The 21,263-nt window shown below is 34.1% G+C and overlaps 3 protein-coding genes across 10 annotated transcripts in view; all 3 read right to left on the bottom strand.

The window, feature by feature from the left end:
* The window catches only part of LOC105157470 (putative late blight resistance protein homolog R1A-10), a 34,256-nt gene extending 25,283 nt beyond the window's left edge, over positions 1 to 8,973 (bottom strand). For 6 of the 8 annotated variants that reach the window (XR_016064514.1, XR_016064513.1, XR_016064512.1 and 3 more), the window contains exon 1: positions 8,323 to 8,973. Coding sequence is in view for 1 of the 8 variants with exons in the window: in XM_088878414.1 (XP_088734540.1) it covers positions 8,323 to 8,775 (453 nt within the window). In the remaining 7 variants the exon portion in view is untranslated. The remainder of the gene's footprint in view (positions 1 to 8,322) is intronic. The other 2 variants (XR_016064511.1, XM_088878414.1) reach the window with 1 other exon arrangement.
* Positions 8,974 to 10,032: 1,059 nt separating this feature from the next.
* LOC105157295 (putative late blight resistance protein homolog R1A-10) lies at positions 10,033 to 13,331 on the bottom strand. Its single transcript, XM_011073671.3, has 2 exons — positions 10,540 to 13,331; positions 10,033 to 10,274 (listed from the first exon to the last, which is right to left on the bottom strand). The coding sequence occupies exon 1, from the start codon at positions 13,188 to 13,190 to the stop codon at positions 10,572 to 10,574; it is 2,619 nt and encodes an 872-aa protein (XP_011071973.2). The 5' UTR covers positions 13,191 to 13,331; the 3' UTR covers positions 10,033 to 10,274; positions 10,540 to 10,571.
* Positions 13,332 to 15,584: 2,253 nt separating this feature from the next.
* LOC105157468 (putative late blight resistance protein homolog R1A-3) lies at positions 15,585 to 20,368 on the bottom strand. The gene is made up of 2 exons (XM_020692913.2): positions 19,814 to 20,368; positions 15,585 to 17,937 (listed from the first exon to the last, which is right to left on the bottom strand). The coding sequence occupies exons 1-2, from the start codon at positions 20,237 to 20,239 to the stop codon at positions 15,700 to 15,702; spliced, it is 2,664 nt and encodes an 887-aa protein (XP_020548572.2). The 5' UTR covers positions 20,240 to 20,368; the 3' UTR covers positions 15,585 to 15,699.
* Between the last annotated feature and the right edge of the window lie 895 nt (positions 20,369 to 21,263).

Here is a 21,263-nt window from a genome sequence, read left to right as displayed (position 1 = left end):
TAGTAATAAAAGCGATTTTTAAGGAAGGAATTAATTCAAAAATACATTTATCAATAATGGATAGAAGAATCAATAACTTAAGAGATGGTTGTCTTGAAACAATGATAGATAATTTGTTTGCAGAAAAAATAATATTTGACATTCATCCTAGGATTGCATACAACCTAGCAGGCCAAGATTTCAGTAGAGTCTTAACCCTTCATCAAGATTTCAAAAGAAAAGATCTAATGAAAGAAGGTAATAAACCATATTTTATAACCTATGCAATAGCTTATGCCCTTTCCCACACGCATCACTCAGATTTATTTCTTAGGAAAGAGTACATTGAGATTCCTACAATTTCAAGAAATTCGCCAAAGTCATAACACCAGATCCTATTAGGATACCTAGAATAAGTGGTGTTGATATCATCATAAAAGATCACCTAATTTTAGATAGAACACTTAGCTCTAGAAATGAGTTTAGTAATCGAATGTCCTTTTCGGAAGATAGGATTACAGGCTATAAAGGAAAGGAGAAAGAGTTATTAAAAACTTTAACCCCTCAAGAGATTAGGGTAGATAACATAAAACTTAGATGCTCTGAATGATGGAAAGAAATACAAGTTATATTTGACATCACTAAGAAAGAGAATTTTTTTCATTATGATGACTTATATCATTTGCAGCAACCTATTGTTGGAAAATATGAAGGCATGTTTGAAATAGCAGGCCATGAAATTTTAGTTGCAAGACAAGAAAATGGGAGTATGACTTGATCATAAACCATGGGGAAGAAAAGATAATGGGATGGAATTCAGTCTTGATGGTGTTACCATAAGGATTGAATGACGAGCCCCTTTTCTATATACATATCTGTTGATATGTTGTATAATCAATATAAGATAGAATATTTCGCAACTTATACTGATTCAGGATCAGGAATTTGCACGGTAAAACCTAGAGTTTTTCCTAAAGAAGCAAGGGAAACCTTACCCGTTATTGCAGGAAAGGATTTTTAGAAAAAAATCCTAATACTTAATAAGGGAATATGAGAAGTCAAGATCATGATCGGAGGATCATTCGGATCGCCCTGGTTTAGGGTAAAAACACCTCCTATTTACTTTCATGATACAAGGGCCGATATCTTGCTAGGCAATAATTTCATTCAAACATTTGCAAGATATATGCAGGATAATCAGAAGAATTTGTTAATCTTTACTACTAACTATAGTAGTGAGATACATGTGTTGCGAAGACAAAAGGCATTTAACAGGATAATGCCAATAAATTTTCGTAGCAAACGTGGTGATTTTGATGCCAAATTACCTCATCCAAAAATGCAGGATAAGAAGAAATTTAGTAAAGTTCTTTTGTCTTTCAGGCAACAAGAACTCATAGACAGCGATAGCTTCTATAAGGAATCCAAAGAGGAAATTATGAACCTTAAAGAAGCACTATTGGAAATGAAGTCGCTAAATATTAGCGAGGAAAACGAATTTCTCTTGAGAATGTCAAGAGGCTCATCCAGAAGAACTTCAGTGAAAACCCTAGGCATGGTGGGATAAAAACAAGATAGAAGCTACTCTAAAGCTCAAGGAAGAATGCAAGTACGAGTATGTTTGATACAAACATATCCAGATGAACATGGAAGATAAGAAACATATGTAGATGATTATCAAAGAGCATATCAGTCTTGGACTCATCGAGCCTGGAATCTCTACCTACAGCAACCCTGAATTTCTGGTAAGAAACCATGGCGAGATTAATAGAGGTAAATCTAGGTTGGTAATTAACTATCAGAGCATTAATAAAATATAGAGTTGGATGGTTATTACATTCCAAGTAGAAAACACTTAATTGATTGCATTAAAAGAGCAAAAATATTTTCTAAATTCGATTGCAAATCTGGGTTTTATAAGATTAAGATGGAGAGTGAATCCAAGAAATTCACTGCATTCTCCACACCACAGGGACAATATATCTGGAATGTGCTTCCAATGAGTTTAGCTAATGCACCCCAGATATTTCTAAGAAAAATGAATAATCTTTTTAAAAATTACTTTGAATTAATGTTTGTCTATATTGACGACATATTGATTGCATCAAAAAATATGAAGGAACATATTAAACATCTTGAAATATTTTCTGATGCATGCCATAAAGAAGGTTTAGTACTTTCTGAAAAGAAAGCCACTACGGCTATCAATATAATTGAATTTCTAGGAATTCTTATTGATGAAATAGGGATTGAGTTACAGGATCATATTGTGGAAAAAATCCACAATTTTCCAGACGTACTCAAGGACAAGAAGCATTTGCAAAGCTTTTTGGGAGTTGTTAATTTTGCATGCATCTTTATTAAGGATCTTGCAATATATAGAAAGGATTTTCGACCACTCTTGAAAGAAATAGAGAGTTCAAAGTGAAAATGGGAAGAAATGCATACAAAAAGGGTTTGTTAGCTGAAACAGGTTTGCAGTAACCTGCCGAAGCTTGCTATACAACAGGACGAGGATGAATTGGTAGTCTATACAGACGCCAATAATTACAGATGGGCAACAGTGCTCATGAAGAAGACAACTATAGGGGAAGAACCTTGTAGATATATAGGAGGGTTGTTCTCAGAACAACAAACCAAAGCTTGGCCCATTAACGAGAAAGAATTCTTTGCTGTTTGGAAGGCTTTTAAAAAATGGCCTCTATTTTTACTTGCTAAAGAATTTACTTTAAAAGTTGATAATACGAATGTCAAGGCTTTCTTAAAAAATAAATTAGAATAAAAAATAGAGAAAGCTCGTATTATCATATGGCAAGCAGAATGCCAATATTATTGTTATAATATTATCATTATAAAATCTTATGAGAATGTTCTTGTAGATTTTCTGACGAGAGATGGAGGCATCTGAAGCAAACTCCATCATGTTGAGACTCAGGCACCTCCGGAAAAACCTCGAGGAACTTGACAGAAAGTTCGGATAGCTAGCAGTTAATGCTCAAGTTTCCGGACAAATTCAAAGAGCTAATCTAGACATGGTCCAGGTTGCAATAAGCAGTTCCTTATTAGCATCCACTTCGCTATGGAATGACTTACGAGAGCCAATTCAGAAGGCATCACCTTCGGAAATGACTCACGAGTTGAGGGAGCATGACCCAAAATATGCCTTTAGAGTACAGGGCTCTAGACCTGTAGTGTCAGATTCAAGTACCGATTGCATAAGGCCATCCCCAGACTCTGGTGAAACGACAATAATTGAATCACTGGAAGTGCAAACTCATGTAAGTTCAAGTCAACCCAGCACCTATGGGGTTAAAGAGGGAGAGATTAGTCTTAGGCCAATGACAGACATCTCTAAAGCTAATACTAATGAATTAATATCTTCTTCTACATGGCAAGATTATCAGCGCATGTGGAAAAATTAATTTTCCACAAAGGAGTGAACCCAGGCAAGACCATCATCGAAACGTCCGAAAAATATAACAGAGTCTGGATGTTAAAGGGGTCTAAACCAAAGGATGTCAGAAGATGGTATGATTTTGGAGCTCTTGTTTCAATTCATACTATGTCACCGAGTTGCCGGAGATCTGAAAACTTTCGGAGTGGATTAGTCGGGTGGTCTTTGATTCATGACAAAACAACCCCCACTTAAAGAGAGGCAACTTTCTGGAGATAAAATTCGTTTCAGTAGCTCTAGAAACTGCAGGAAATGGGTCTCATCCAGCGATCCATTTTATGAAGTTGCAGAGGTCAGATATAATGGCTTTCAACAAGAACAAAGTTGCCTCAGGAGAAGCTTCCTTGGTATCGGCCATTAGTGAAAACAGTATCTCTACCAGGAGAGCTTGAGGATTATGGGTCTGTTCCACGGAGATGGACAAAGTCAAGTATCTGTTCAAAATCTTCTCAAACAAAGTGAATGGATAGTTCCTGTTAAATTCAATGACAGGAAAAAACACTGAGTTCGCTGAAAGTTTATTCGAGAAAAAAAGGATGTTAATTTGGGAAAATAAACTGCCAGCAACCGAAGCCACAAGAATGAAGACGTGCAACATATTGAATGTTGGGCAATGGCATAACCATCTGTGCCCTTGCTGTGAAAAACAAGAAAAGCCCCTATTCGGGACAAAGATTTGGGTCACGAAAAATAAACCCAAACTGGACCAAAGACAATGAAAAGAGAAAAATTTTTACCAAGAGAAGTAAAAGTTAAACGATGTAAAAAATTGAGGTAATAAGACTGTCAGTAGAAAACAACAAAAGCCAACAGTCAGCAAAATAGGAAAGACAGTTGGAAGTCACATGGCCGACAAACCATAATGACCAACGCAGTGACATCATTCGAAAAAGACAAGATGATGTCGGAAGCAATGATGTCATCAAAAAAATCAAGTTGGAGTCCGAGGTTGAAGTCTGGGGACGCCTATAAATAAAGATGCGATGAAGCAGAAGGGGGCATCAGAAAAACTACTCTTCAAAACATTATAATTCTGAGTGTTTTCAATCTTTCTAGTATTTTTTCTTTCAGTTCATGGGGGTTTCCCCATCGAGTCCAGTCCTCTATCCTATGAGAGGCTAAACAGTTGTCTCCTTCAGCGAAGGAATAAGTATCTATTGAATATTTTCTACATTTTTTCAATAAAAGAAAGGCTTCTGTTCCATTTGTTTATCCAAAAATATTATTAAGTCTCTGTTTTGAAATACCTTTTACGCCCTAAGGTAGGAAACGAAATAGCGTTGTGATGTTTTGTTACTGAATGAGCCAAGTACCTGTGAACCATCAGTTGCGGTTGTGTCGTTGGAAGAAGTCCGTAAAAGCAAGGACTTGAAATACCCGAAAGCAAGGCGGTCAAACCAAGGTATGAATTTATGGAGGCTTAGTTTTATTTTGGAAGCATGATGGGCCAAACTAGGGCATGTGTATGGACTATATTCATTTTTCTTAACAAGGGCAAAATGGTCACTAATTTGGCTGAAGGACAAAAATGAGACAGTTTAAAAAGATACGGGACTAAAATAAGAAATCAAAAAATAGGGGACCAAATTGAGAAATCACTCAAGTTACGGGACCAAAATTATTTGAAGTCCTTTTAAATATATTATAAAAAAAATAAATTAAACACAATTAACCTCCCACTCCCCAATTCCTAGCCATTGGACCCTCGCCACTACCCCCACCCGTCGCCCCCAAATCTGGATTCACCATGGTTAGAATTTGCGCTACTCTAGGTGATACAACATATAATAAATAATTTTTCACTAAAACTAAAGAGAAAGGAAAGTAAATTCATCATATGATGTCATAAATCACTATAAAGATTTACTTGACGCCACTGTAAGAAATTTGAATCTTTGTCATGGTCAATTACCATAGCAAAAATTAAAAAATCATGATAAATAATTATTAGACCCAATTACACAATGACTATTTACCGTGATTCAATAACCGAACCAAAACATTAGTCATAGCTAAGAATCAAGGCAAGTATTTTAGTCATAACTTACTATAATAAATATTTTGCCCATAAATCAGACCATGGCAAACATTTATTTAAAAATTATTTATTTATTATTTTAAAAATATAAGTTTCTAAAGTAAATATACATACAAAAGTAACAAACGTTTAATATTTAATTTAGATATTTGATAAACATTAGCTTTTCAAACTCACATAGAAAAAATACATCATAAAAGAAAGTTTCTGCTTAACTTTCATTTATCTATTATATATTTTTTGCTTGAGTTATTTAATACCGATATATTATCTATAAATGATTTTTTTAAAAAATGATCTTAAGTTCAAAAGTATAAATTTACGTGGTAGTCTACTTGATTGGGATTATTGCTTTTGAAAATGATTGGCCAACTGTGATTTATTTAAATTTTAATATGTGCCAAATCGACAATTCTTATATCTTTATTAAAAATTTATTGAATACCTACTTAAGAACTATTTTTACAATACATAATACATTTTTAATCTATTAATATAAATGTAATATGTAATTCAAAGTTGTAGAAGATCTTTTTGCACTACACTTTTTATAATAATATAAACGATGTTTATTTATGATTTTCCGCATTTTTTTTTCTGTTCTTTTTCTTGAAGAATGGATGTATGTGGTGATTGTTTAGAAATACCTTATGATATTTCCTTTTTTTTTTCTTTTATAAAGAGCGATTTCAATCATATATGTTTGAAAAAATTATATCTTGTATACTGACATTTTATTCTATTATATTATAGATGAATGAAAAAAATTACACAATATATGCCATAGTTACACCTAAAAATTACACAATAGTATGAGTAAATATAAATAATATGAAAACCAGTTAAAAAGAATAAATAATATATATTAAAAGTAATTATTATGGAGTAAAAAGTAAATTATTTTACATAATTATCCTAAATAATATTATTGTAAAATTAATTTAGATAAATAAAAAAATAAAAGAAACTTTTAAAATCATACATACTTTTAATAATAAATATATAAAATAAAAAAATATACTAGTTTCCATCCTATAACTTTAATTTTAATTAATTTTGGTCCCATTGATTATAAGTTTTTTCCTTTCTGTCTTATACATTTTAATTTTTCTCAACACGTATATTTTTAATTTTGTTCCATTAATTATTGATAAGACACAATTTAACACTCTTGTGCATGTTCATTTTGAGTATTTTGAAAGGATTTTATTATATAAATCTGTGAATTATCTATCTTTTGAATGTCGTTGTTGTTATGACAAATTTTGATAAAAATAGCGGAAAAATGGTGCAATTGAACTAAAAAAAAGTGACCTATAGAAGAATATTCAATAAGGCGTGATCACGCCCTATTTAGTGCTCGAATTAGTTTGCACTAAGGTGGATAATTTGGAAAGATTTGTTGTAGCGATTTGTTTCCTTTTACAGACTGCAAGTTAAAAAGTAAGCGGCGATATTTTTTGGTGCTATAAAAGAAATGTGAAAGGCTGAAGAACAAGCATTCAATTCCATATTTATTATTACTCTCTTAGTTTAAGCCACATCTCCTCTATTTCTTCTTCTCTTTGGTTATGTTTTTTAGGATTTTTTACACACATGATGTGTAGTTAATTTTATTTTCTAATTCAAGAAAAACGTTAAACTCAATTGTTATATTTTAAAATCTTGATTTTAATATGATTTCATCGAATATTTCTTGTCTTGATTTATATTTTATGGAATAAAAATTATTGATAAATCTAACAATTCAATTAAATATTAGTTGTTCTACTGCTATCCATGAGTTCAATAATTCGTAATTATCATGAATGAGTGGTATGAGTAGCAAACAAATTAATTATGCGCTTCGCATGATCTATTTGAAGGGATAAGAAAACTAGGTTAGATAATTATAATTATTTCAATTGTTTGATCTAGGCTCAACTGCTTTCACTAATGCACATGCTCTTGTTGAATTGATATAGAATGCTACCGTGCCCAATTGGTGAGATAATAAGTTTTGATTTAGTTGTTTGAGTCAAGTCAATTACAATAGTAAAACAAGAATTTCATTTTTATGGCTATCCTAATAGATTTCAAAGTTGAACGCTTGGTTGTGAAATTAATCTTTTTGTGATCAATGATTGACATAACGAATGGATGATACACTCCCTTGGATCGGAATTCTTCTCTACTAATTTCTTCCTAGTAATTTATTTCTACTTTCTATTTTATTTCTATTAATTAGTAGTTAATCTCAATTCAAACCCCCAATTGGTACTGCAACTGAACTGAAAAATTAACTTATAGTTCCCTCGGGATTCGACATGATTCTACTAATGCTATAATTTTAAAATCAGTAATTAATTTTGACGGCTTCCACAACCAACCAATTATATATATATATTTTTTTTTGCGATGAAATAAAGCTGATATAAAAAGAAAAGAATAAAAAGTTATATATTCCCTATATATGTAATTAAATTAAATTAGTATACACATGTTTTTAGTTTCTCAAATTATTATATTTATTCCATTAAAAATTTGAAATCCATTTTAATTACTAAACTATAGAGAGTGTTTTCCCCACTTCATTTGTGATAAATTAATATAATATATATTATACATTATATATATTGTATATTACTAATATTTTATAATTGAAATTGCACGAAAATGTAACTAACTAAAGTAATTTTTTCTTTATACGAGGATAATTTACTCATTAGTAATATCAAATATAAAGTAAATTATATTAAACCCAAATTAAAAGGATGTAAAAATCCAAATACTACCTAAAAAAAATTAAAGTAAGAAAATACGTATAATCCATTTAAATATCGACGTTTGGGAGGATGGATAGACTCGTTACCTGATTTCGTTCTAGGTTTTGTGGTTGAGTAGGCATACTGTCAGATGCATCTCCACCAATTAGCAACTCGTTTTCAGTGAGCAGCCTGGAAAAATCAATCTCGTATTTTTCTTGAACTCTCTGGGCTGTTGACTCAACCTCTTCGACGGCGTCGAGAAGCTTCGCCGGCGGATGAGGCGACCTTCTGAAGTACTTTTCAGTCTCCTTCTCCAGCGCCTGGCTCACATATACATCGACAGCGTCCTCTGCTTTGTAAACCACTTCTACGATCTCCTCAATCACTTCTTTCAGGATCTCGCGCTTTTCTGTTGACTCGTTGAGGAATGTTTTGAATAAAAGCAGATTCTTCTCAAGCCTTTGGATCTCATCCTTTACGTCGGAGATCAAATCGGCCTGATGGAGACGTAGCCGGTTCAGGTTTTCCAGCAGCAAGCGCACAAAAGTATCTTCCATGTCTGTGAGAGTGAAGAACAGATAATTGGAAGCTGGAGAGAAAGAAAGGGGTGAATTGTTGGTGGGTGTGATTTATACTATACATATATACGGCTGCTTTTGGGGAAAACTGTAAGATAGTTGATGGGGACGGAATTAAGTATACGATGTGTGCTCATCATTCAGCTTGTACTTAGTGGCAAGTTGCTAATTTTATATATTAACCTGCATCAGCTTGCATACATCTCCAGTAATAGTGATGCTGACTGGTTGGCAATAACCCTCAGAATTAATTAGTATTTGGGTCTCAATCACAAGATGAGTTAAATATACAATGTGTTCTCAAGATTCATATCAAATTGAAATGTTTTCTTTATCATTCCACTCTCTCTCACTCTCTCAAATTGAAGATTGGTAGGTATTTATTTTCTAAAATAAATCGAGTATGTATATATTAATAACTTAAATATAAGATATGCTTATTTTATATTTTATCTCAATGTTAAATTTTAATTTTTTCTTCATGGTGTTATATATTTTATATTTGTTATTTTTTATTTTAATTTTATAAGAATATAAATATTATATACAATTGTATGTATATTTAAAACAGTGTCGTAATTTTTGCGAGTGTGTCTAAAATATTTACTATGGTTAGAAGTCATAGCAAATATTTTTATCATGGCTTTTAGCCATGCTAAATAATTTTTTTATGATGTAAAAATTTAGTTTTTGCATCGATTTTATTCAATCATAATTAATGATAGTTATTTGATATGATTTTTAGTTATAGCCTTTAATATTGAAGTCAATAGTAATTTTTTATTTTAAGTGGTACATTACTAAAATAAATCAAAACATATCGCTAAATTATTTTATTTTTGTCCATAAAAAAGGAGGGCTTGCTTTTTTGGTCCCATAATTTATGAGTTTTCTCTTTTAGTCCCAAAATTATTAAAATATTTGCAAAGTTAATCCTAAAAGTCTTTTTCTGCTAAGTTTTAACGGCAAGTGGTAAAATTACGTTAACCATCAATGCTAAATTGCTTATTTGGTCCCACAAATGAGGAAAATTTGCATTTTTGATCCATGATTTATGATTTTTTTACTAAAACTGTTAAAAGATTTGCAAAGTTAGTCGGAAAACTTCATTTTCATCAATATTTGTTGTTTTTTGTTCTTCACATAATGCACACCAACATAACCACTCTACACCGCTCAACGTTATTTTATTTTAGTAATACAATATATATTAAGATAATATAAATAAATTAACTATTGATCAATAAATAACGGATTCATCATACGAACTATTACCAAATCAACAATCACTAGATCTTCTACCCCATTATCGACAGACTATTAGCCCAAGACAGACACTCATTGCAAATGCTATACATGTTAAAAGACAATAAAGCATCGTGAAACACTCAGGATTGGTAGTGCCGCATGCTGAAGAGATCTATTGGAACAAGCTTGATTTTTTTGAGAAGAACTCCTCTCCGGATAGCTATGTGTTCCTGCGGCGTATAAGAATAGGACAGAAACCAGAACGAAATATCAGATTTATAGAACAACCTAATAAAATTTGCAATCCCAGTGCAGGTAATTTTATTCTTAATGTAGATATGTATTACACTATAGTACTATGTTAAACTTTGCTTGCTACCTTAGTTTTCCAAGTATTTGTCTGTCACCTGCTAAGTATCGCATACATACGAAAGACACACCTTATGCTGAAGTTCTTCGTGTCTAGTTTAAGATGAATGAGGACCGAGTGATTACCTGATTGTCTGTCGTTGGAGCCAAGGTGTCGATCAGTTCTTAGTGGTTTTCTCATCCCACGAACATACCTTCAAGAATTTAAAATCGTCATTTGACAAGTCTTCTTGCATCTCTTTTATCCGCATTGCCGAATCTACAACTGATGGGCTGCAGTCAACTACTTCCACCAATTGCAGTGTTGTGATGTAATCAATACCATAAGGGATCTCCTGCAAATTGTAGCAGTGTCGAACGACTAGGCGCTCAAGCCTGTGTAGTATCTGACCATTGGCTCTCCAGTTCGCTATGTCCATGTCTTCCAGAAGCAGGAATTTGAGGCGGATGAAATCCTCCTCGTCCAGTTCCCACTCAGGGCCTTGAAAGGCGTAGCAACCCAATTTTAGCGCTTCAAGATTGGGCAGCTGAGCTAGTATTTTCATATCTTCCCAGGGAAATCCACACCCGCTCAGGGTTATCTTCTTAAGAGTAGATGGGAAAATTGAAACGGAATCAGGCCGAGCAACAACCTGAAATTCACGTGTAGGATTCACAATGACGCATTTGAATGATTCCAGCTGACTTAGAAGCGTAAGATGATCAAGAAGACATAAGGGTGTAGCAGTGTCCTCTGCCAACTCAATGCGAATTCCTAACTTCATTAGATTAGGAGTTGCTTTAAAAACTTGTTTGCTGCAACTGTGACCGCTGACATTTGAAAGACTTAAAAGATATGGCAGGGAAGCACCACAAGGATCTGGCAGGTCACCCCCCATGAACTGGATATGCCGTAATTGTTTCATATTCCATATCTCAAACGGTAGATATGATGGATCTCCAGAAGATTTGATACTCATATGACGACGCACAATCAAGAACTGGAGGTTGCAGAGCTTGGACACTTTGGCCGGAAGATCTCCTGCTTTACAGGTGAGAGCAAGATACCGTAATAGAACCAGTTCCAGTATTCCATCTGGGAATTTGTAGAAACGAATTGTAAGGACATCGAGTACTCTGAGAAATGTGAATCCTATACAAACCCGCAATGGATGTGAATGGTCTGGACCAATGCACAGAAGAGAGCGGGCTGTTGAAGCAGAGACCACAGAATTATATACATCTTTGATGGCAAAAAGGATGTTCTTGCGGATGCAAAGCCGGCGACGGCCGTTGCTTTGTGGAGGATTTCCATTTCTATACCTGTTAATAGCAAGGAAAAACTTGTCCTTCTCAGCTGCACTGACGCACAAATGCCAGACAGCAGAATGGACACTACATGTTTTAATTCCACTTGTGGACCTTGAGTCGTGAACCAACACGAGACTTCTGTCAACAAGCTCTTCCAAGCACTCCTCAGCCACCTTTTCCAAGGTTTTTGACCTCATCGGTTTAAGAAATCCTTCAGAAACCCATAGTTTGATGAGCTTTGAGACAGGGATCTCATAACTTAGTGGGAATGCTCCCATATATAGAAAGCATGCTTTCAAATGTTGAGGCAAGTGCTCATCATTCAAAAATTGCATTACTGACGACAGGCCGATATCGTCTCCATCAGTCGCATATGAAGTTTGGCTATCTGCTACTTTCCTCCAGTACTCCACCGACTTGGCAGCACGTGAGAGGATGTCACCAATGAAGACAATCGTCAGGGGAAGTCCTTGGCAATTCTCGGCAATTTCCTTTCCAATCTTCTCGAGTTCATAAGAGCATGATTTTCCAGCAAAAACAATATCACGGAGCAGTTCCCAGCTTTCATCTTTGCTCAAGAAGCGGATATAATGAATGTTTCTGGTGCTTCCAGCTGCGTAAAGAGCCACATTTCGCAGCCTAGTTGTCAGCATGACTCGGCTTCCATTGCCATCATCTGGAAACAAAGTTTTTAGATCATCCCACGCCCTAAAAACGCATAAGTCATCCAACACAATGAGATATCTCCTGCCCTTCAAGTTCTTATATATCGTCTCCGTCAATTGGCCATCGGTGGCCTCTCCATAAAACTTTGAATCATCGCGATCCACAGACCTTAAAAGGGCAAGAAGGATATCTCGTTTACTGTAGTTTGGAGCCATTATGGCCCATGCCCGGTAATGGAAAATCTGTCCAATAGATGGATCGTCATAGACTTGCTTAACCAGAGTAGTTTTACCGATACCGGCCATCCCCACCACCGCGACAACCTTGATTCTTGATGATTCTCCAATAAGTTGATCCTTCAGTTGCAAAAAGTCATCCTTGAGTCCCACAAACTTTCTACCAAGAGAGGGAGCAGATCTTGATGAAGCAATAGGCGTCAAGCCACTTATTTCAGTAAGATGGCCTGTCGTATTTGCTGCCATCTCCACAAGAGAATCCAATTCTTGCAACAAATTCTCCAGGTCCCTGGAGAAGATCTCGCAGCTTGAGCTTCCGCTTTCAGATGTGAGGAACTTCGACATGTGGGATTCAATGATGTCTTCGGCCTTATGTATTACATCTCTGATTTGCGCTTCCAAATCATTTACTGCACTTTGGTCGCTGCTTTGGGCAGGAAAGTTCCTTTCCAGGATGTCTTGAAAGAAATGGATCTTGCGTATGAGAAATTCAATTTGTGACTTTGGATAACGAATTGGAAGCTGATCAGAAATCAGAACCTGCTCTAGGATCTGCAATAGAGAAACTACAGCTGCATAAGCCATCTCTGATCAATCCTCACACTTGCACCAAATGGTTCACTAATTTGTAAGGTTTTCTTTTCTCAGTGACAGTCTAAACTCAGGGTTTCCTCTCTTGTTAGATGAGCACATTCCTCTCTTTAGCGCTGTAATTAAAACAGAATGGGACTCATAAAGACCAAAAAAAAAAAAAAAGACAGAAAATATATAGAAAAGGTTGGGTTTGGTTCACTAAACACGATAAAAAGCACTATTGCAAGTCAAAATGTGTGAAAGGTAACTCAGTGCAGTTTTTTGAATTGGATTAAATGTATTTTTGGTCCCATAATTTAAATTATTTGATAATTTTGTTCTTTAATTTTATAGAGTAGCGTTTTGGTTCAACATTTTTTTAAATTTTATTATTTTAGTCTTTTTTTTCTCATTAGACTTCACCTTGAGAAAGGTAAATTCAGACAAAAAATAACTAAAATCATGAAAATTAAAAGTTATGAGACCAAAATACTACCTTGAAAAATTAAAGGGCAAGAATGCTAGCAAAAATGAGTCAATAGGAACAATTGTTCCACATACATTTTTTTTACGATAAAAGTGAATTCCGACAAAAAAAATGATTGAAATTGCAAAAATTAAAAAGATTTTAGATCAAAATATTACTCTAAAAAATAAAAAAAAATTAAATAACTTAAATTATGAGACAAAAATACATTTAAGCTTTCTTAATCTGATAGCTAATGCAGACGACAGGGCTGCCATGTTTAAATATATGGTAGTAGGCAACTTGCAGTTATTTATTTGTACTTGGTTTAATGGGACATTGAATTAAAAATTAGTGGCAAGTTGCTAATTTTATATATTAACAGTGGCATCTTCCACCCTCTAATATGAACTAACAAAATACATATTGACCGCGCCGAGGGATTGAGATGAAAGCAAATATACGGTACATTCACGGAGCTCATTTGATATTTAACATAATTATAAATACTTGCTCGTTGTTGAGAAATCAATAATATTTTTTTGTATTTGATAAAATTATATAATTTTTAGATGAAAGTTTGGAATTATTAATTTTTTCCTTGCTATATTTTTAAATATTCTTAAAGAATCAAAAAATTATTAAAAATCGGATGAGGTGGATGAAAATATTTGAAAAATTACAAAAAAATTTATCCGCTTAAAAAATATTTTTTTTTATAATTAATATAATTAATCTTAATTTTTTTATAATTAATTAATTAAGGTCAATCCTATCACCCATTAGTTGAATATCCAAAATAAACGGAGCCCAAAGAGAGTAAAAAATAATATCTTTATAGTTTACTTTTTGGACACTACTCTCCCCAAACCCCTTGCTGGGGGCATGTTGATTTAAGTAGCTTAAAAAATATATTTTTAAGGCTTTAATTTTTTAATTAAAAGAAATTACTAATTTATTTTTTATACAAAGAGTAAAAAATAATGAAATTTTCAGCAAAAAAAAAATACAAGTTTCTTTGATCTATTTGCTTAGCCTGCTCTGAGTACACCCTATGCTGGGGCACGCTGTGGTGCTTGAAGTTATATTTTTATAGATCTATGTTTTTAAAATATGAACTTTATTCATTTATTTCTCTAAATGGAGTAAAAAACAGGTGAATGTTTAATAAGAAATAATATTTTTATAGTCTACTTATTTAGCACAATCCTGCCCAAATCCCATGTTGGGGGCATAACATTTTCGAAGTTTGAAAAGTATATTTTTAAGACTTCAAATTTCCAATTGTTGATGTTATTAATTTATTTTAACTATGAGAATTAAAAGATTATGAAATTTTCAGGAAAAAAGAATACAAGTTATTTAGGGAAGAATGCTTCAACATATGGGAGTGACAATTTTGATCCCATCTAGACAGAAAGCCTCAATTGTCAAGGTAATGCCCGACAAATGCATTTTTTAGGCAAAAAGAACTAAAATTGTCAAATTTTAAAAATCATAGGATTAAATTACGAAAATCAGAACCAAATAAGTTACAGGATGAAAATTAAAAAAAAAAAATCACAAGAGGGTTGTTTACCTATTCCTGTAATACATGGAGGTAGATTGATCAGTCATAAAACATGAAATTTCTTCCCTCTAAAATTGAAAATTCTCCAATTTTTGGTCACATGAACCTTGCATGATCAAGTTTTGAAGAAATTAGCTTTTTTTTCGTTGGGCAATGGATGAAAATTGCACAAAAATTGAAAATATAATAGTTAGACTAATTAATTTGCAAGCACAATATCCGGATGTCCTGAAAAAGCCATCCTCCAAAAGTTATAGGACATAAGAAAATGTAATTTTGCTGTGATTATTATAAATGCATATCACAATTTTCTTCTATTGGGGTAAGAAATTATTCAGACAATGAGACATAATCTAAAACAAGTGATGAATTAAGACAAACAAGACGCAGAAACCATATATATGACGAGTGAAATAATAGCTGATCTCAAGCATGTACAAAAGTACTTATTCATGATCATGCTGCAACTGTTTAGCTTCATGAAATCAAAGATCTGGAGGAAAAATGGAAAGGGAGAAGCCCTCTTTTTTCTGTTGTTTTGCCTGTTGAATTTTCTTAGCAGAATCAACTGCAGATTTGGTGGAACGGTGCAAGTGCATTATCTCGAGGCTTGGTATCTCGGCCAGCCCAAATGGAACTTCTTCAAGTTCCTCACAGTTGCGTAGCTCAAGGCACCTAAGTCTGGGGAAGTGATGGGCTGAAGCCACCCAATAAACTAGATCTGTATATCCTATTTGCAAGACTTCAAGACGCCGAAACCCACCATCAGTTGTCTCCCAAGACTTCCCCACAAATGCATTATCTTTTAGTTTGAGCACCTCAAGGTTCTCCAACAACCCCAAAACAGACATGTTACTCCACTCGAAATAAGTAAATGATAGTGTCAGGAATCTTAGCTTAGGTGGGAACTTGAAAGGAGGAGGAATTTTTAGCTGCCATTCTGAAGGTGGACTCAAAGACAAATCGTTGATAAGCTTTAGATTTTCAAGATGTTGCATCATCTCCACAAAGTCAAAAGGACTATATCGACTTCCCTTGGCATCCAGAAGCAAAGCCAATCTACCCCTAATGCCCAATTCCTTTAGGTAGCGAGCTTTCTTACAGAAGTTTTCCGTACAACTTTCTGGTGATAAATTATAAAATGTTTGGAGTTTCTCAGCTCCTCCTTTGCCTGTTGTCTCGAAGGCCAAAGTAATGGACGCATTGGTCTTTAGATATCTCAATTGAATCATCTGCCAAATATCTGCTTTGACTTTGAGAGCACGTGATGTGGTGTGAATGATGAGAGTTTGCAAGTTCCAGAGCTTGGTTAGGACTTCTGGAAGGACCTTGAAAGTACTGGAAAGAGCAATATACTTCAAATGAATCAATTGGGTCAAATCAAGAGGAAATCTGGTGAACACGACAGGGGTGACAGCTAAAACCCTGAGCAACTTGAAAGCTTTAGGTATGGAAGAAACATTTTCAGGCGACAAGGTTATTTCTTCCTTGGAGAAGCAACACAAAGACCGGGTTCGTGGACCATAAGGATTGGACGTGATGAAACTAAGGAAATTGGAGTGGGCACAAACACGACGAAATTTTTTTACTTCAACGATCGAAGGTTCAAATCCATCACCAGAGCTTTTCATTTCTTGGAGAAAATTTTCCCTCTCTATTCCAGCTTCTCTTATGCAAAAATCACGTAGCATGTCATGAATGCGACATGTTTTAACTCTACCATCAACTGTCCTCTTATCAGCCCTTACTAAATTCCTATTAACCAGATCCTCCAAGTAGTTTTCTGCTATTTCTTCCAAGGTAAAACCAGACTTTTGTTGTATGAATCCTTCTGCGATCCACATGCGGATTAATTCCCGAACTGGGATCTCAAAGTCCTCAGGGAATATTCCCAAATAGAGAAAGCATGCTCTTAGGTGATAAGGCAATTCATCATAACTCAATGCTATAAGTTTTTCCATGCGTCTCCCAGGGTCCTCACTGAGATACGTACTCACATTCTCAGACATCTTTCTCCATGCATTTCTATTTGCAGCCATGTCATTTGATACCCAAAACTTTTTGGAAAGAATGCCTCCTACGACCACAATTGCAAGTGGCAACCCAGCACATTGATGTGCGGTTCGTTTTCCTAGACCTTCCAATTCAGAAGGGCACTCCAACTCTCCGAAAACCTCCATCTGGAGCAACAACCAACTCTCCTCTTCAGTCAGGAAACGCAACCTGTGGGGTCGTCTATCTCTATTTGCAGACCAACCCACTTCTTCATGCCGACTAGTAATCAAGACTTTACCCATCTTATTCCTCTTTGGTAAAGCAATTTGGAGTTTCTCCCAATCCTTACCTGTCCACACATCGTCCATGACAAGAAAGAATTTATCCTTCTCTAGATAAGACGAAACTAGTTCGGCTAACTCTTGATCACTTTTGTGATACATGTCCTCATCAAGCCTGGTGAACTCTCTTAGAATTGTAAGAAATATATCTTTTCTTGTGAACTCTTGAGAGACAGAAACCCATATGCGTCTGGGAAATTCATACTGGATTACTGAATTAGTAAAAATTTTCTCTGCCAATGTTGTCTTGCCAAGGCCAGGCATACCGATGATGGAGATGACATCAAGCTGCTGAGTTTCTTCAAAGAGACAACCAACTAATTTTTTTGCTTCATCTTCAAAACCCACCACTTTCCCTCGTCTTTGCAAGGGAGGCTGTGTGATTAACTGTAAAATGGTAGAATTGAAAAGTTTTAAAGATTTAGTAGATATTAAGTACTAATTTAATGGGTGACAACAATTTATGTCCATCTGATACTGAAAATGAATATATTACCACCCTATGAAAAAAAATATAGTAATTTATCCTTTATAATTTTTAAAATGAAGCAATTCACCTTCATGTATAAGGAAGTAAATTGCTTCATTTTAAAAATCAGAGGGTTAAATTGTTGTATTTTAAAAATTACAGGGAGGCACAACACTATTTATATTTTTATAAAAGGGTAATTTACTCATTTGCAGTATTACAAAAAGGTTGTTTGCATTTTCCCCCTAATTTAATTCTCACATCAAGTTAATCACTAGCAAAAAAAAAAAAAAAAACCCAAATACACATTAGATTAATCACTAGAGAAAAACAATGACCCAAAGCATAAAAATTGAAATGAATTATTACTCAATTTATTTAATTTTTTTTAACAGACACACTCGAAAAAAACTTTCTCAAGAAGTATGTTATTAAGCTTCTGTTTACTTAGAGAATCCTATTAAATGAAGATTGGATTATCTTTTACTAAATAAAAATAAAAAAAAAAACTCTACATAATTAGTCAGGTTTTTACTTATATTATTATCGAAATAAGATAAATTTTATCAAGTGTTTATTTTGATGTATTCACATGCTTTTGGTAGGAAAATTACATTTGAGCCATTGTTTACAAAATTAATAGACAACAATAATTAGTATATGACTTTAATTTTATACCGAACCCCATACAACAAAGTAAACCTGTATTAATTTATATTAATTTTCTTTTACATACATATATATCAAAGTAAACATGATCTAAGTATATAAATGCATTTAATGCACAATATATGACCAACTCGTGTAATTTCATATACTAATATGAGATGATAGATGCTTATTTCTTCTATTTAGTAATGTTACGTACTCAATTTTCTCAATATATAATTGTTGTATTTAAATTAAATGATAGTTAATTTATCTATCTACTTAGATTTTCCTCTTAAGCTCTAAATTTTTTCTACCTCATCGTATTCAATGGAAAAATAGTTGAAGAAAAATGCAATATAGAGGTATCTATTTAAAAAGAAAAGAAAGAAGAAAATAAAAAAGTCCAACAGCCTTAGCATACCTCAGCAAAAAATTTAATGGAGTTTGATCAAAATTGAATTAATTAAATAAGTTATATGTGTTGGGAATTAATCCCCAAATGATGAGCCCCAAAAGGATCGACAATTACAGAAATAAGGATGGGTTTGTAAAGCCCTTATACAATAAACAAATCAACAATACAATATGAAAGCAATAAGATAAATGGTTCAGGAGCCAAAATCCGGCAATCGAATGCCCAAGCTCTACCAATCGGCAACCCTCACGGTTGCAAGAACCCACAAAGCCACCAAGACACAAAGACACTTAGACCCACAAAGATCACTTAGGCTTCACTAAGAAATACACACAATACACTAAGTATTTTCACAAAGAAGATGATCTCACAAAGGATTCACAAAGAAGGATTTGAGAGAAACAAGAATGAAATGGAGAAGAAAGAGGAAGAAAACGGATCGATTGGAGAGAGGGAGAAAAAGAGGAGTTTTGTGTTAAATAGATAATGGGTCGGGTTTGTGGGTCGGGTCAACGGGTCATGGGCCGGTAGCAATGTGGGCTGCCATCCAATGAGAGTCCATAGTGAGTTGGACCGTAGATAAAAAATTCGACAATATATATAATATATTTATTATGTAATTAATATATAATTTAAAAAAATAATCAATCACATAATAGCATTTGCTATGAATTCGAGTATGAAATCTGATTTGAACATGAAGCAATCGTTGAAGGAGAGAAAGTTACCTCTGATTCGTCAGGCCCTCCATCTCCGACAATGAGGCTGGAAAAGTCAAACCTGGTTTTGTCGCCGTAGATTTCTTTGACCTGGTCGCTAACTTTCTCCATGTCTTTCACGATGCTGTGGAGCTTCAGTGGCGTGTCGAAAGCTTCGGAGAAGTAACTCTTGGACTTGCTCTCGGCAGCCTGCGTGACGAGGGCGTCGATGATGTCCTCCGCCTCATAAACGACGTCGCGTATCTGGCGGACGAGCTCCCGCAGGCTCTCGTCCTTCCGCCGCTTCTTGGTGGTGTCACTGAGGAAGGCTTTGAAGAGGCGGAGATCACTCTCCAGCTTCTGCACCTGGTTTCTGGCGTTGCTGATCAAATGGGTGTGGTAAAGCAGTAGCTGCTGGAGGTTGTCCAGCAGGAATTCCACGGCTGCGTCAGCCATTGAAGCTCCTCTCTCTCTCTCTCTCTCTCTCTCTCTGTAGATTTCCTCCTTCCTCCCTCCCTCTCTCTCTCTCTCTCTCTCTCTCTTTCAGTCATGTCATTCGCATGTATATATACATGTCTGTGAAGATCCATAAGGCTCTGACCCAGTGGAAAATAATTGATGTGTGTAGTTAATCTTAGACATATTCTAAAATAATTTAGGGAAAATTGCGTATTACCGCTATGTTTTAGAAAAATTATTAAATACTTATATGTATTAATTGCATAATTAAAAAAGAATTCGTGTAATTATAACCCTGCAAAAAATACTTTTTTTGTCTGAAAAATTGAAGAGTTCTACACGCATCGAACATTCGAATAGGATAAACCTTTTTATCCATTTTCAGCCCTGGTTTTTTTTTAATAGAATCAATATTGTTTTTGATTAATTCTTTATACTTTTATATTTTATTGAGAAAAATATGATAAATACCTAAAAAATACTATTCATCAATATTCATATATAAAAAATATTAGTACATTAAATTAAATTACTACACATATTTTAATATGAAAATATCAAAATTTTAAGATTATAAAATATTATTTGTAAATTTTTAAAATCAAAATACATGATTTTATTTTTAAAAATATTATTACTTAACTTTAGTTTTGTGTTGGATATATTTTGTAATTATATTATTTATATAAATCACAATAAATAAAATTTATTGTTTTGATATAATATATTTAGGCACAAAGGATACCTAATTAAATTAACTCATCATATTAAAATTTATAAAATAAAAAATACAATAAATAAATAAAAATAAAAATAAAATAAAGAACAAGAACAAGATAGAACAAATTGTCGTCTTCCTTCCCAAGCGCCAGCCACCCCACCGGCACCTCCCTACCTCTAGCCGATCTGGCAGGCGACAGGCGACGTAATCCTCTCAGATTTGGGGCGACGTTACCCAATTAAATCAATTTAATTGACCATTTCACCATTTAAAAGGTCAAAATTCGACAACATTTTTGCT

The sequence above is a fragment of the Sesamum indicum genome, linkage group LG3 (genome assembly GCF_026168435.1).
Source record: "Sesamum indicum cultivar Baizhima isolate 11 linkage group LG3, ASM2616843v1, whole genome shotgun sequence".
Taxonomy (NCBI): Eukaryota; Viridiplantae; Streptophyta; class Magnoliopsida; order Lamiales; family Pedaliaceae; genus Sesamum; species Sesamum indicum.
The sequence above is the reverse complement of the archived record's forward strand: the minus strand, read 5'-3'. Positions and strand labels throughout refer to the sequence as shown.

Bases quoted from the DNA above. Each gene is read 5' to 3' on its own strand.
- LOC105157295 (XM_011073671.3), bottom strand. From the start codon at position 13,190: ATGGCTTATGCAGCTGTAGTTTCTCTATTGCAGATCCTAGAGCAGGTT.
- LOC105157468 (XM_020692913.2), bottom strand. From the start codon at position 20,239: ATGGCTGACGCAGCCGTGGAATTCCTGCTGGACAACCTCCAGCAGCTA. The intron at 17,938-19,813 runs GTAACTTTCTCT...ACCATTTTACAG, and splicing joins GAGGGCCTGACGAATCAGAG to TTAATCACACAGCCTCCCTT.